This window comes from Ruditapes philippinarum, unplaced genomic scaffold, assembly GCF_026571515.1.
Source record: "Ruditapes philippinarum isolate M1 unplaced genomic scaffold, ASM2657151v2 ctg3542_1_1_1_1, whole genome shotgun sequence".
Lineage (NCBI taxonomy): Eukaryota > Metazoa > Mollusca > Bivalvia > Venerida > Veneridae > Ruditapes > Ruditapes philippinarum.
This window is the reverse complement of record NW_026866756.1, coordinates 6228-20576: the sequence shown is the minus strand read 5'-3', so window position 1 is coordinate 20576 and position 14349 is coordinate 6228. Positions and strand designations below refer to the sequence as shown.

Below are 14349 nucleotides of genomic sequence, written 5' to 3'. Positions count from 1 at the left end.
TCAATTATTGCTTGAGATATTCAATTGAAACTTACAATACTTATTTATAGTAACAATGAACATCAGATTGACAAGTTTGATAACTCTACCTACACTATTGACAGAATTATGCCCCTTTTAACTTAGAAATTTTGGTTAAAGTTTTTTGTAAAGTCAAATATCTCAATTATTGCTTGAGATTTTCAATTCAACCTTACAATACTTATTTGTAGTAACAATGTTTATCAGTTTGCAAAATCGCATAACTCTGCCTGCAATATTTGCAGATTTATTTGTTTTGAAACTTTACACATGTACTTAGGGTCATAATTGGAGGGTCATAATTGTTGTATATCACTGACCAAGTTCCATAACTCTACTTGCATTAAGGCTGATTCATCTCCCCTTTTCTACTTAGTCTCTTGGTTTATGTTTACATGCAAGTTTTACATATCTCAATAACTATTAAAGATATTTATTTAAAACTTCACATATGCATTTAGAATCATAATTGTAGGTCACTGACCATGATCCATAATTCTATCTTGCATTTAGGCTGATTTTTCTCCCCTTTTTCAGCTTATAAATTCCTGGTAAAGTTTTGCTTGTAAGCTGTTATGTCCATAACTACTGAAGAGTTTGTGCCTTTTTGGGACATTTTTATGCATTCATAATAATAAAGCAGTGATTTACTTGATAAAACATCTTAATAACAAACTTTTGTACCTTTTTCAGTCAATTTTATGTATTCATAGGATATTAGCATTATAATACTCAATAAAACACCCTTGTGACAATTTTTGGATAGTCAGTATTGGCTTGAGTATTCAAAAATTGTCACAAGGGTGAGTATAATAATGCTAATTACTGACTAAGAATTTACGTTCAAGTTGCATACCACCTCAGATATTTTCCTATTCCATTGGAACGCTTCTTGTTTCAGCTGGAAAAATTACAGTATTTATTTTCTTCCATTTCAGAGCTCTAGGATTACAGATTCATTGGCTGATGAGTTCAAATCTCAGTTGGCCACGCCACTTATGGCCATGCATATTGGTACATATGTAGCAATTGGTCTTGGTTCACTGCTTATTTTAGTGGCTATTGCCATCATTGCTTGGAAGAAGATATTTGGTGATGTAAGTATTAATGTGTTATACAGTAAACTGCAGCATGCTTTTAAGTTACTATAAACAATAAATTGCTATACTATTAGGCATACTGTAAATTGCAACACACTAGAGAGCATTGCTATACACTTTTAAGTTGTCTTAAATTGCTACACATTTTATTCTTATTTTATTGCATGAGCATTATAATCTTCATTGTTTTAAATTGTTTCAATGTCTTGTAATATTTTTATTGTTTTCAAAAATGTGTTTATGTGTTTTTCATCATTCCTGTTATCAGTAAGGCATGGGGAATTAGTTGCTATTATATAACACCTTCAGAAAACCTTCACTTATGCATTGAGGAAGCATGTCTGTTTCTTCTTGATATTTGTAAATGTCTGTAATAATATCCCCTTACCCTAAGTGGTCATGGTCACAAACTTTAAATCCATATTCCCTCACTACTGTTGATTAATATTCCATCAGAGACTTCAGGTTCTATTGTGTAAGGAAGATATCTTGCTAGCTTACAGAGATTGTGGTTCTACTTGGGTGCCCGCTCTTACCTGAAATAATGCACAAAGGATCACCTGAGGTTTTTTTCCACCAGGGAAGCTGAGAAGTTGTTGTATGACCTTTACAGTGTTGGCATGACTTGAAATCCAACATCAGGGGAAGTGCAGGAGAGCCTCACTCTTTACTTTTAGCATACAGAAGTCATTACCAATGTTTTCATTCCAAGAGTGACAACTATAAGCCTATTTGTCCAAACATAATGTATTTTCATACAGTTTTTATTGTAAAAAGTAATCATTCATTTTTCTATAATACCAAGAGGGTCTAATTCAATGCCTCTGTATAATGTGTAAAAGAACATAAACATTATTACCAAGAAAGATATTGCACTTATGCTGTTATATTACAATACCAAATTATGATGAAAAATATTGTTATAATTATCAGAAAAATTATGGACCATTGATGAATGAAATGGACAGTATGTAACTTTTCTAAGGTAGACATGGATGTAGGTTTAGAAACACATTTTTAACTCCTAGTTTGCAGTGACTGTCTACTAATAACAATTTTTCTAAGGTCATATTTTGTAATTTAGGTTGTAGAATTTATTTAACTTTCTTTCAACTTTAACTTGTGTTTTATGAAGAAAAGAAAAAAACAAAAACTTTAATGATGTTGAGAAAATGATCTATACTTTTACAGAGTGTAATATTAGATAAAAGATTATTATCCTTAGATTCATACGGAGCCCCTAAGGTGACATTTTCGACACATTTTTCCGGGCATTTAATTCGTTTTACGAAATATTAATTCATTTTTCGAAATATTGATTCTTAATACGAAATATGATTTCGTAATAACAAAATATTAATTTGTAATTACAAAATATTAATTTCATAATTACGAAATATTAAATCGTTTTTAGGAAATATTAATTCATTTTTATGAAATATTAATTTGTTTTACGAAATAACAATTCGTAATTCCAAAATGTTATTTCCTAATTACGAAATAATAATTTGTTTTTACGAAATATTAATTCGTTTTTACGAAATCTTATTTAAGGTCATTGTGACTTTGACAAAAGACCTTCTAATCTCACAAAGGGGTCATTTACAAGCCTGAATCAACCTTGCAATTATAAGCCGAATGGTTCTCAAGTTATTATATAAGTGAACAGGGTTTTTGAGTGAGAAGTCATTCTCAATCCAAAATATACTCTTTTTTCCCCATTGTGAAATACATGTTCCTATCAGCAATGTTTTAATTTTTGAGGCTATTAATCTTTTCTGACATGTTTCTTTAAAAAGAAACATGCTATATTATTACTTTCTTTTATCATATACATTAGTAAATCTAAAAGGGGGGGGGGAACTCCAGATTTTCACTAATCTAATGAATATAAAAAAGTATATGTATAAAGTATAAGTTATGTATGGGCACCGTGCGATCATAAAAAAACATATTTTATTTCAAAACTCAACAACATCGACAAAACGATGGATTTGAAGCACAGGACCCCCATTTTAACAAAATTTTCCTAGTGCTGTTCTACCACGGCTGTGGCGGCAACACTTTTGACAGGCAAATATTTTAATTTATATGTACATAAGTGTTTAGTTAAAAAACTTGGGGAGAAAAAAAATCACTATTTATATTGCATTTACTGCCTTATATTTAGTCAGGAACTTATTTTCAAGTCTTTCTTTATAAATATTACCAAAACTCTTTGACACTCTAGATAGAGAAAAATTATTTTGTATTTACCAATTATTATTTCGTAATTACGAAATAATATTTCGTTAAAACGAATTAATATTTTGCAAAATCGAATTAAAATTTCATAATTACGAAATGTAATTTTGTAATATTTCGTAATTAAGAAATAATATTTCGTTAAAAGGAATTAATATTTTGTAAAAACGAATTAATATTTCGTAATTACGAAATGTAATTTTGTAATATTTCATAATTACGAAATAATATTTCGTAATTACGAATTAATATTTTGTAAAAACGAATTAATATTTCGTAAAAACGAATTAATGTTTGAATTAATATTTCGTAATAACGAATTAATATTTCATTAAAACGAAATAATATTTCGTAAAAACGTATTAATATTTGGTAATTACGAATTATTATTTCGTTAAAACAAATTAAGTTCCCGGAAAAAAAGTGTGGAAAATGTCACCTTAGGGGCTCTGTAGATTCATTTGTTGGATGAGCATTTGAATAAAAGTTTGGCTATTTTACTCGCCTTTACATTGGTACTTTTTCATATGTAGGTAAAACATTTTGTCACAGTTTACATACAGTTTCATAAGTCATTTACCATTGAGGGTACGTTCTGGCATCTTAAATGTGAATCACAGCTATAGATCAGTGTACAAGGCCAATAACTGAATCTAACTCCTTTGTGAAGTATTATACAGGCTATTGTGTGACAGTTCAAGCAAACTGGTTTAATTTTTTTTGAGCACACTTGTCTGACTTAATTGCAGCTTCTAAATTCTGAAATACCTTTCTCTCCACCATATTGTCCTAATATCTAGAAACATTGTTCCTAAATTTCGATATTTAAATCTATATCATTAGTGATAGTTAAACTACAGTTGAGTTCACACTAAATCCACCCTTTTGTGCACCTTCTAGTGCACTAGAGCTTTGAACTGACATGCCAACACCGTGTGCACTCTAGTGCACTAGACCAATATGATCAAGGCTTCTGACCGGGAAAGGTGACACCTAAATTTGTTTATTGGATAATTGCATATCAAGTTTGACAAGGGGCATCCATTGTTAATTAAGCTGTTTGTAAGAAAAACAAAAACTTTGGGAATATAATTTGTGGCCTATTTCAATGAAATATTAATAAGTATAATTTAAAATCGCAGTTGTTAAACTTTTTAAGTGATATCAATGTTAAAAGCTTAAAATTAAAAACAAATATATTTATTATTGTAATAATCAATATTTTTTCTTAACCCAGTAATTTAACCTGTAAAGTTGTAAAATAATACCCCTTTAAAATCAAATTTAATAGAATTAATAAGGTTTAGTTGGTAAAATAATATAATATGCTCCATAATGGATATTTAAATAAGTTGTTTTTTAAAGCTTAATGGCCATGCATTTCAAACTTTTTCTAGTGTCAACAAATTGGAAAAATCTTGACAATTCTGGCCTAAATTAATCTAAGTTTTGTAAAACAACATAAACTTTCTTTTTTCAATAAGCTTCAAAACAAATCAAGGAACAGGTTTTATATTTAAGCTAATAATAAACTTAAGAGACTAATGTCAATCATGTTTTGAATATTGAAAAGAGAATATTTTAAAAAAAATCAATATACTGTGATAAATTTAGTATTCCAACTGTGTAAATGCCTTGACATATGTTTTTAAAGATATAGAATAATTAAAAATATATCCATAAATAAAATAAAATTGATAACTTTATACATGATTTCAATATTAAAGAATTTAATGTATAAGGGGAATTACTTTTTATTGAAGAGGATAAAATCTCCAAGTCATGCTTTGCTGTATTGAGGGAACTTTGTTTTAATTATACAACTCCCTCCTGCTGATAGGAGAGCCTCAGGGTAAATAACAAAGAACAGTCCCAAATTTTGCAGATTATTAAGTATGCCCATTGAAATTAGATTACTATATTAATTGCTCTCCTTAACAGCGGAAAATTTCTATTATTTCATTCGCATTTATCCACATTTCTTTGCCTTAAAACTGCAATAATAATAAATAACTTAAGAGGCAATTCCTCCATGTTCAAGATTTGAAAGAGAATATTAATCATCATTAATCTTTAAAACAATCCATAACACCTGTTGATTATTTATGTTTTTTCAAAACCATGAAAATGCTTGCAATTCTTTTTTTAATTTAGGATATAAAATAATTAAAAAATTTCCATGAAAATAGAATAAAATTGATAACTTTTTAATTCAAGATTTCTATATTAAAGATCCTTAATGTAATAATGGGAATGCTTTAAATACAAGAGGAAAAGTCTTCAAGTCATGCTGTGTATTGGTAAATTTTTTCTGAGAGAGGGACTGTTTTCATTACAACACTGGTCCTCTCTGCTGATAAGAGGGCCTCATGCAGGGTAAATAACAAAAATCGCAGATGTTAATGCAATTATTTTATTTTAAAATTTCCTGTTTTTTTCCCAAAATAAATGTAAGACATAGATAATGATATAATTGTTTGTAATAAATCAAATGTAAAAAATAATCAACAAATGGCAATAAACGCAATGCTTATATTATTATTGTCATTATTGTCTTTTTGAAGTGGAATTTTCTAAAATCCTTATCAATAAAAAACTGATTTAATCATCAATATCAGTTGGGTTAAAATATTCTAGAAAAGAGGCCCTCATATCAATATTTATCCACATTTTTTTTTGCAATTCTTGCATTAAAATTTTTCAAGCATCTTTTTTTTAGTTTCTGAAACCTCGAAAATGTTAATTTTTTTTCTATTAATAGATTTGACCAAATTTGCCTATTGTCAGTTTTCTTAAAAAAACACATTTTAAGAAGATAATATATTTTAAAGAAAATATTTAAAATACATGACTTAGTAAAACCTTTTTTTGCCAACTTCCTTTTTAATCTTTTAATGACAGATCTGTCTTTTTTTTAAAAATAAACATATCATACACTGAAGCAGAAGACCAGCTTTAACAGAAGATTTTCAAGTGTCCAAAAGTCGTGCTGTGTATTGGTAAATTTGTATTATAGTTACCCTGCTGATAGAAGAGCCCCTTAGGGTAAATAACAGGAAAAGGCAGAATGATAAATATAAGTAGGCAATGGTAAATTCTGTTATGTGCAAAAATAAAATTTCATTTACAAGTAGTAACAAAAAGAAAAAAGAAAACTGAAAATATATTTAAAGCATTTTAAATAATGAACTCATAAAAATAATCATATTTGCATAATTATGTTAACCAATGCATGAAAAAAAGAGATAAAAGATTGGTGTTGTCTCAAAAAATGGAAAATGAAAGATTTTCTAATCTTTTTGTTAATATCCATGTCAGTTAAAATATATACCAGTGTCCAACAGGTACATATCCACTTAATCACACAAATTCATACATACCACCATTATATGTAAATATTTTTATTTTCAGAATAATATATATCATTTTCTTTATATTAATCCTAGGTAAATCTTGGTTTGAGCAAGGTAAGAGAAGATTTTAAATTGGAGAGATAAAATTGACAAAATTTTAGGCCAATTATAAACATATTAATTCTTTAAATGTATTAAAGGCTATTAATGCTTAAAATCATAACCTTTAACTAAAACAATTATAAGATAAGATAAAAAAATAACTAATTTGTTATTAATTTGCCCCCCCCCCCCCCCCCCCCCAAAAAAAAAAGACAAAAAAAAAAAAAAACTGAATATTTTTCTGAATTAGCATTTCAACGTTTCATAATTATTTCAATTACCAGATTATAATAAAAAATAGAATCAAATTAAATATCAATTACTTTTGTTTATTTATTGCCACTAACTTATTAACATTAAAGTTATAATTATTTATATTTACTTATTCTAACAATTTAAGTCATAGAGTACAAAATCAGTAAAATTAATGACTTTGAACAATTATTGTTTCAAATATTTTATGCCATATTTTACAAAATCCAATATTCACACTTCAAATTTATTATGAAAAACTATTATACAGATATCTTTATATTTTTGTAAAAAGTCAAATTGTTATTCATTGAAATTAGTAGGTAACTGCTTAATACATCATAATAGGTCTGGTGCACTACAAAGTGCACTTATGAAGTGCACTACTAGTGCACTTTGTAGTGCACTAGTAGTGCACATCTAGTGCACTCCAATGCACTTTGTGTAACCTTTAGTGTGAACTCAACTGTACCCCTGGTTGTTTGGAGTGTACATTTATTCTAATACATTTCTTATCTTTCTGTAAACTCCAAATTAACATAATTTAATTTGATTTAATTTAGCCTTTAACATTGAAAAAAAACTGTTAGAAGAAATCTTATACATGCATACATGCCATATTTCCAGCCACCCAGATAGGGGGATTTGGCTTTAAAAAGCAGGGGATTTGGACAAAAAGTAGGGGGATTTTTAAGCAAGCACAAACCAGTCGTAATCTTAAAACGATGCAAACATATAATTAAATTTCCCCCATTTTATTATGAAAATGAACATTTCTACAAGATCATTTGATATTTTCAAGTTTTAACATACATGACTGTGAAAGGATAATATGTAAACAATTGCAAATAAACATAGGTACTTTAAATATTTGATGTAAATAAAATAAGAATCCCTGTAAAACAAATATAATTAATTGCATGTATATCATATAAAATACATTTTTATATCAGATATATATTGAATCATTTTAGTACAAATAAACTTGAATTTGATGCATTAAATCATTCAAATAAATATAGATCTACTTTAACAGCCAAAGTTTTTTCTGTACAGTAAAGATTTTTCTCTTTAAATGAAAGGTATCAACATTTTCACGGAGAATTTTTGTAGCCATAGAAAGGTGAAATAATAAAATGCTGCCTTAAAATTTTTACGTTGACACTTCATAAACAGTAAAAAAAAATCTGACACAAATCTTAATCCAGTTTACACCTCAATTTGTTAACACACATCGATTGCCTTATATGGCAGTAGGGAGTCTAGACGCTACGTCATTTGATACCTGTATGTACATGTAAACTGTGTAATTGATGCAGGGTTGTGTAAAGGTTTTTTGGAATGTACTGACTACTGGATAATAATTGGACCTAATTATTTTGGCCCTTTGGGTGTTAAAACAGGTATTATTTATTATTTATCTGATTGAAACGGATTTTTACCTCTTTCAATCCCTCCTCAGTGTTTGTTGCTTACTGTGAGACAAAGCTAGTTTATTATGCCCCCGCCATGTAATGGCCGGGGCATATAGTGTTACCCTGTTCCGTCATTCCGTCCTTCCGTCCTTCCATCCTTCCGTCATTCTGTCATTCCGTCATCATCAGTTTCCGTTCATTATCTTAAGAACGGTTGCACACATTCAACTGAAATTTGACATATGAATATGTCATGACAAAATACAGGTCAAGTTCGAATTTGGTCATGGTTCGATGATTTTTGGACAGAGTTATGCCCCTTTTACTTTGAAAATAATATGAAATTTCAGTTTCCGTTCATTATCTCCCCAACGGTACAACACATTCAACTCAAACTTGACATATGGATATGCCATGACAAATACAGATCAAGTTCGAATTTGGTCATGGTTCGATGATTTTTGGCAGACGTTATGCCCCTTTTACTTTGAAAATAATATGAAATTTTCAGTTTCCGTTCATTATCTCCCCAACAGTACAAACACATTCAACTCAAACTTGACATATGGATATGTCATTAGAAATACAGGCCAAGTTGGAATTTTGGTCATGGTTCTATGATTTTTTGCAGAGTTATGCCCTTTTACTTTGAAATTAATGTGAATTTTCAGTTTCCGTTCATTATCTCCCCAACGGTACAACACATTCAACTCAACTTGACATATGGATATGTCATGACAAAATACAGGTCAAGTTCGAATTTGGTCATGGTTCTGATGATTTTTGGCAGAGTTATGCCCTTTTACTTTGAAAATAATATGAAATTTTTCAGTTTCCGTTTATTATCCTCAACGGTACAACAATTTCAACTCAAACTTGACATATGGATATGTCATTAGAAAATACAGGCCAAGTTCGAATTTGGTAATGGTTCGATGATTTTTGGCAGAGTTATGCCCCTTTTACTTTGAAAATAATGTGAAATTTTCAGTTTCCGTTCATTATCTCCCCAACGGTACAACACATTCAACTCAAACTTGACATATGGATGCGTCAAAAGAATGCACCGGTCATGTTCAAATTTGGTCATGGTTCAATGATTTTTGACAGAGTTATGCCCCTTTCACTTTGAAAGTAATATGAAATTTTCAGTTTCCGTTTATTATCTCCCCAACAGTACAACACATTCAACTCAAATTTGACATATGGATATGTTTTTGGAATGCCCAGGCCAAGTTGGAATTTGGTCATGGTTCTATGATTTTTGGCAGAGTTATGCCCCTTTCACTTTGAAAATAATATGAAATTTACAGTTTCTGTTCATTATCTACCCAACAGTGTTACATATTCAACTTATATTTGACATATGGATATGTCAAAGGAATGGGCAGGTCAAGTTGAAATTTGGTCATGGTTTGATGATTTTTTTTGCAGAGTTATGTCCCTTTCACTTTGAAAATAATATAGATACATCTTAGGAATAAGCAGTTTAAGTATGAATTTGGTTGTGGTTCAATGATTTTAGACAAACTTATCTTTCCTGAATGTTGGAAAAATTTTGTACTTTCAGTTTCAGCACTCATACTTTTAGCCATTATTTTGGCTACAAATATGAAATATGTTATTTTTAAAAGGTTAAGACTGAATAATTTCAGTGTCTTGAACATTGTATGAAAATGGTTTGTGTTAACATTTTAAAGTTTTAAGGGCTTTGAACTTAAAATGAAAAAAAATAATTAATGCACCATCTGAAATTTTGGCTGCATGCGGGGGCATCCGTGGCATGATGACACATTTCTAGTATTATTTTTGCAACAACATAGATCATAGTTACATAAAAAATAATAGTTTCAAACATTGCTAATCTGTGATTCTTTGAGATTCTATTGCCTGATCATTATTTTTATCCCCCGCCGATGGAATCGGGAGGGGGATATAGTTTTGGCGTTGTCCGTCCGTCCGTCCATCCGTCCGTCCGAATTTCGTTTCCGGAGTAGTTCTCTGCAACTAATGGCTGGAATTCAACGAAACTTTATGGGAATGTTGATCAGCATGTGAAGTTGTGCACCTGGGTATTTTCGTCTGGATATTTTTAGTGTTTTTAGAGTTATTGCCCTTGACTTAGTAAAACGTCCTAATTTCGTTTCCGGAGTAGTTCTCTGCAACTAATGGCTGGAATTCAACGAAACTTTATGGGAATGTTCATCAGCATGTGAAGTTGTGCACCTGGGTATTTTCTTCTGGATATTTTTAGTATTTTTAGAGTTACTGCCCTTGACTTAGTAAAATTTTGTAATTTTCAATTTGTGTCGCATGTAACTCAAAAAGTATTTGACCTAGAGTCATGAAACTTTACAGGAATGTTGATCAGTATGTGTAGTTGTGCACCTGGGTATTTTTATCTGGATATTTTTAGCATTTTTAGAGTTATTGCCCTTGATTTAGTAAAATTTTGTAATTTTCAACTTCTGTCGCATGTAACTCAAAAAGTGTTTGACCTAGAGTCATAAAACTTTACAGGAATGTTTGATCAGTATGTGTAGTTGTGCACCTGGGTATTTTCGTCCGGATATTTTTACTATTTTTAGAGTTATTGCCCTTGACTTAGTAAAATTTTGCAATTTTCAACTTGTGTCACATGTAACTCAAAAAGTATTTGACCTAAAGTCATGATACTTTACAGGAATGTTGATCAGCATGTGTAGTTGTGCAACTGGGTATTTTCGTCTGGATTTATTTAGTATTTTTAGAGTTATTGCCCTTGACTTAGAAAATGTATGCAATTTTCAACATGTGTGGCATGTAACTCAAAAAGGATTTGACATAGAGTCATTTAACCTCATTGGAAAGTTGCTCAGCATATTTAGTTTGTTCCTGGGGTTTCGCTTGTGGATTTATCCAGTATTTGTAGAGTTATTTCCCTTGGCTTAGTAAAAACTGTTTCATTATGTTGTTATTTGATCCTTGAGTGCTTGAGTTAGAATCGACCAACTTTACAGGAATAATGATCAACATCACTAAATTACGAATAATGAAGTCTGGAGATTAAGATGTTTTTACATCTAGGTGAGCTATTGTGATCCCCCACCGTCCGTTGTCATGCGTCATCAGCAATTTCTTTAAACAACATCTCCTCAGAAACAAATGACTGCACAGCAACCAAACTTTACAGGAATGATCCTAGGGTGGTCCCCTGCCAAAGTTGATCAAATGGTTCCGGTCTGTTGCATAGCCTTATGTCTTCAGTTGTTGTGTTAATAATAACCAGTACTCGGCGGGGGATATAAATTCAACGAATTTGCTTGTTTTATCTGCACTTATCAACTTCAAAGACCCAATGCCGACAACAAACTCAAGGCGGGGTTGCATAGCCCAACAAAAATTGATACGTCACACATTCAGTATCGGACGCTGTCATTGGTTAAGCACCTGCAATACTGACACTGATTGACAGGTTTATCAAAGGAGAATTTGTTATTCCTTGACAGCTGAAGTGTGTCGGAGTAACTAACAATACAATTATACGTTAGACCCCTGCTGTTTAATGGGGAAATATTACTTCAGGCATATATAGTTGTAAAAGTTGTTTAAGTCTATTATTTAATTATGTTTATTGGTAAAAGTGATGCTTTAATTTTTTTGTTGGTTGAATTTTTGAAAATCAGGGGATTTCGATCCCACGGCGGGAGATCGGGAGACATGGTCGAAAATCGGGGGTTTTTGTCCCCCGGCGGGGGATATGGCATGTATGTACATGATCATATTTAATACTTTTGTTTTGCTTACAATGATTTAGATGATTTATTTTTTATTGTTATGTGTTTTTAACCCTTACCTTGCTAAATAATTTTTAATATGAAATGTACTTCTACATCTTTCAATCTGTACAAAACCAATTGTCAGTTATAGGGGAAAACATAAAAATAATTATTTTGTACTATAGGGAATAGTACAGACCTTGATTAAATTTTTGTGTTCAAATTCTTGTATACAAGATTATTTTTCATGAACATCTTAGATATTTGCTTGTAATTTAAAGCAGCACGCCTCCAGATTCATCCTAATTTTCATGAAAATTTTGAAAATGTATACAAAGGTAAAGTATTGTGAAATGAACAAAGAAAGTACTTGAAACATTACAATTGGCACTTAAAATTCACGCAAATTACCACAAGGAGGTCAAAATATGCATAAATAGCAATATGGTGATAAATACTACAAAATACAGTCATTAATTGCACATAAGATATAAATTATCACTTGAATCTTTAATTTGTTTACTTTTCTCAAAGTTTTAGTATGGTTTTTCAAAGTTTAATTTTCTTGAAATATTTTGGGTCATCTAGAGGCATGCAGCTTTAAAACACTTATATGAGATCATAATAGAAGGTTACTATCAAAGGCCAATTGAATCTTTCTCTTTGTCAATCCCTACATTATCCTGGCTATTATTTAACTATCAGAGCACTGAGTATACCCCAGGGCATTGTCCTACTGACAGCTCTTGTTAATCAATTTAATGACATTAATGTTACTTTATAATGAGATTTGTTGCAAATTTTTTTTGAAGTTTCTAAAATTTGGCACCTACATGGTATGTCTGTTGACTGTTCATTTTTGAAGTTATCATTTGTCAAATTTTGTTTGTGAACATGTTTTTTATATTTCTTGAATATGTTTGATTTGATAATTGATTTTTCTCTCATTTTGTTACCTTCTGCTAAGTTAAAATTGAGATAGTTTCCTAGTCCTTTGATTGTTTTTAACACGATTTTAATACAAAAACTTGTTACATATCTATTTAGAATTATAGTCTACAATTTCTACTTAATCTGTTCATTTGGTTTGAAAGCACAAGTCATTGAAATAAGAGTTTAAGCCATATACTGTACATGTACTTGTCACAATAGTCAATATCAAAGGAATGTTAAGTTAACAAAAAATATTAATTTGACCAAATACAGCAAATGAGATTTTGATAAATTATGGAAAGATATTCTCAGTAGTATTTCAAGATAGTATGGTGATTGATAAAAGTTGTATTTAATGACATTCAAGACTCTACCAGAATATACTTCTTATATAAATATGAGTAACATGGTCACTTTTGCTTTCAATATTAAATACTGTATATGTTTTATTTTATGCTAACTAGAAAAATACAAGGTTTTATCCATGAAATTTTATCTTTATCACTCACAGTCTATCACAGTGTGAGGCGCGCCTATTTATTTGTATGATTTCATAAATATACATGAAAAATAGTTGTTACCTTTATGGTGTATTTCTCGATTTAAATATCATTTACTTCACCAGTATATTATTTGCATATGATGGTTACGCGGCATTGATGACTTTAATTATACTGGACTTTACGGTTGAGCAGCATTTGTGTAGCTGTTGAACATCAGACATCCTCTTCTTTATGTTATTCGATATTTGTAAGACTTAAATATTTGCTTTCTTGTTGCATATGTATTTTTTTGAAGAACATTTAACATAATTTATTACTGACATATTTTTATTTAATCTATTTCAGAGGAATAGAGAGATGACAGACTTGTCTGGTGACAGAGCAGATCTTGTTCCTGGTGTTGATTCCTAAAATTAAAACAAAAAGACATGCAACAAAGTGCTTAGAAAACTGTGATATATATAATAACATGAGCTATAATTAGATTTTACTTGTTTCTGAACTAGGTTGAACTTGTTTATGACTAGACTAAAGTTGTTTCTCATTGGTTGAACTTAAGTTGTTTCCCATTGGTTAAACCTGTTTATGATTAGAGAAAAGTAGTCTCTCATTGGTTGAAATTATTTATAATTAGATTCAAGTTGCTTCTCATTGGTTGAAAATGTTTA

At 30.1% G+C, this 14349-nt stretch overlaps 1 protein-coding gene across 3 annotated transcripts in view; it reads left to right on the top strand.

Moving 5' to 3' along the window:
- LOC132733575 (lysosome membrane protein 2-like) overlaps positions 1-14143 on the top strand; it is a 33604-nt gene extending 19461 nt beyond the window's left edge. Inside the window, exons 12-14 of one of the 3 annotated variants that reach the window (XM_060720236.1) lie at positions 960-1118; positions 2055-2106; positions 14027-14143. In XM_060720236.1, the coding sequence (XP_060576219.1) occupies positions 960-1118; positions 2055-2096 (201 nt within the window). In that variant the 3' untranslated portion in view covers positions 2097-2106; positions 14027-14143. Of the gene's footprint in view, positions 1-959; positions 1119-2054; positions 2107-14026 lie in introns of those variants that run through there. The other 2 variants (XM_060720235.1, XM_060720237.1) reach the window with 2 other exon arrangements.
- The last annotated feature ends 206 nt before the right edge of the window (positions 14144-14349 follow it).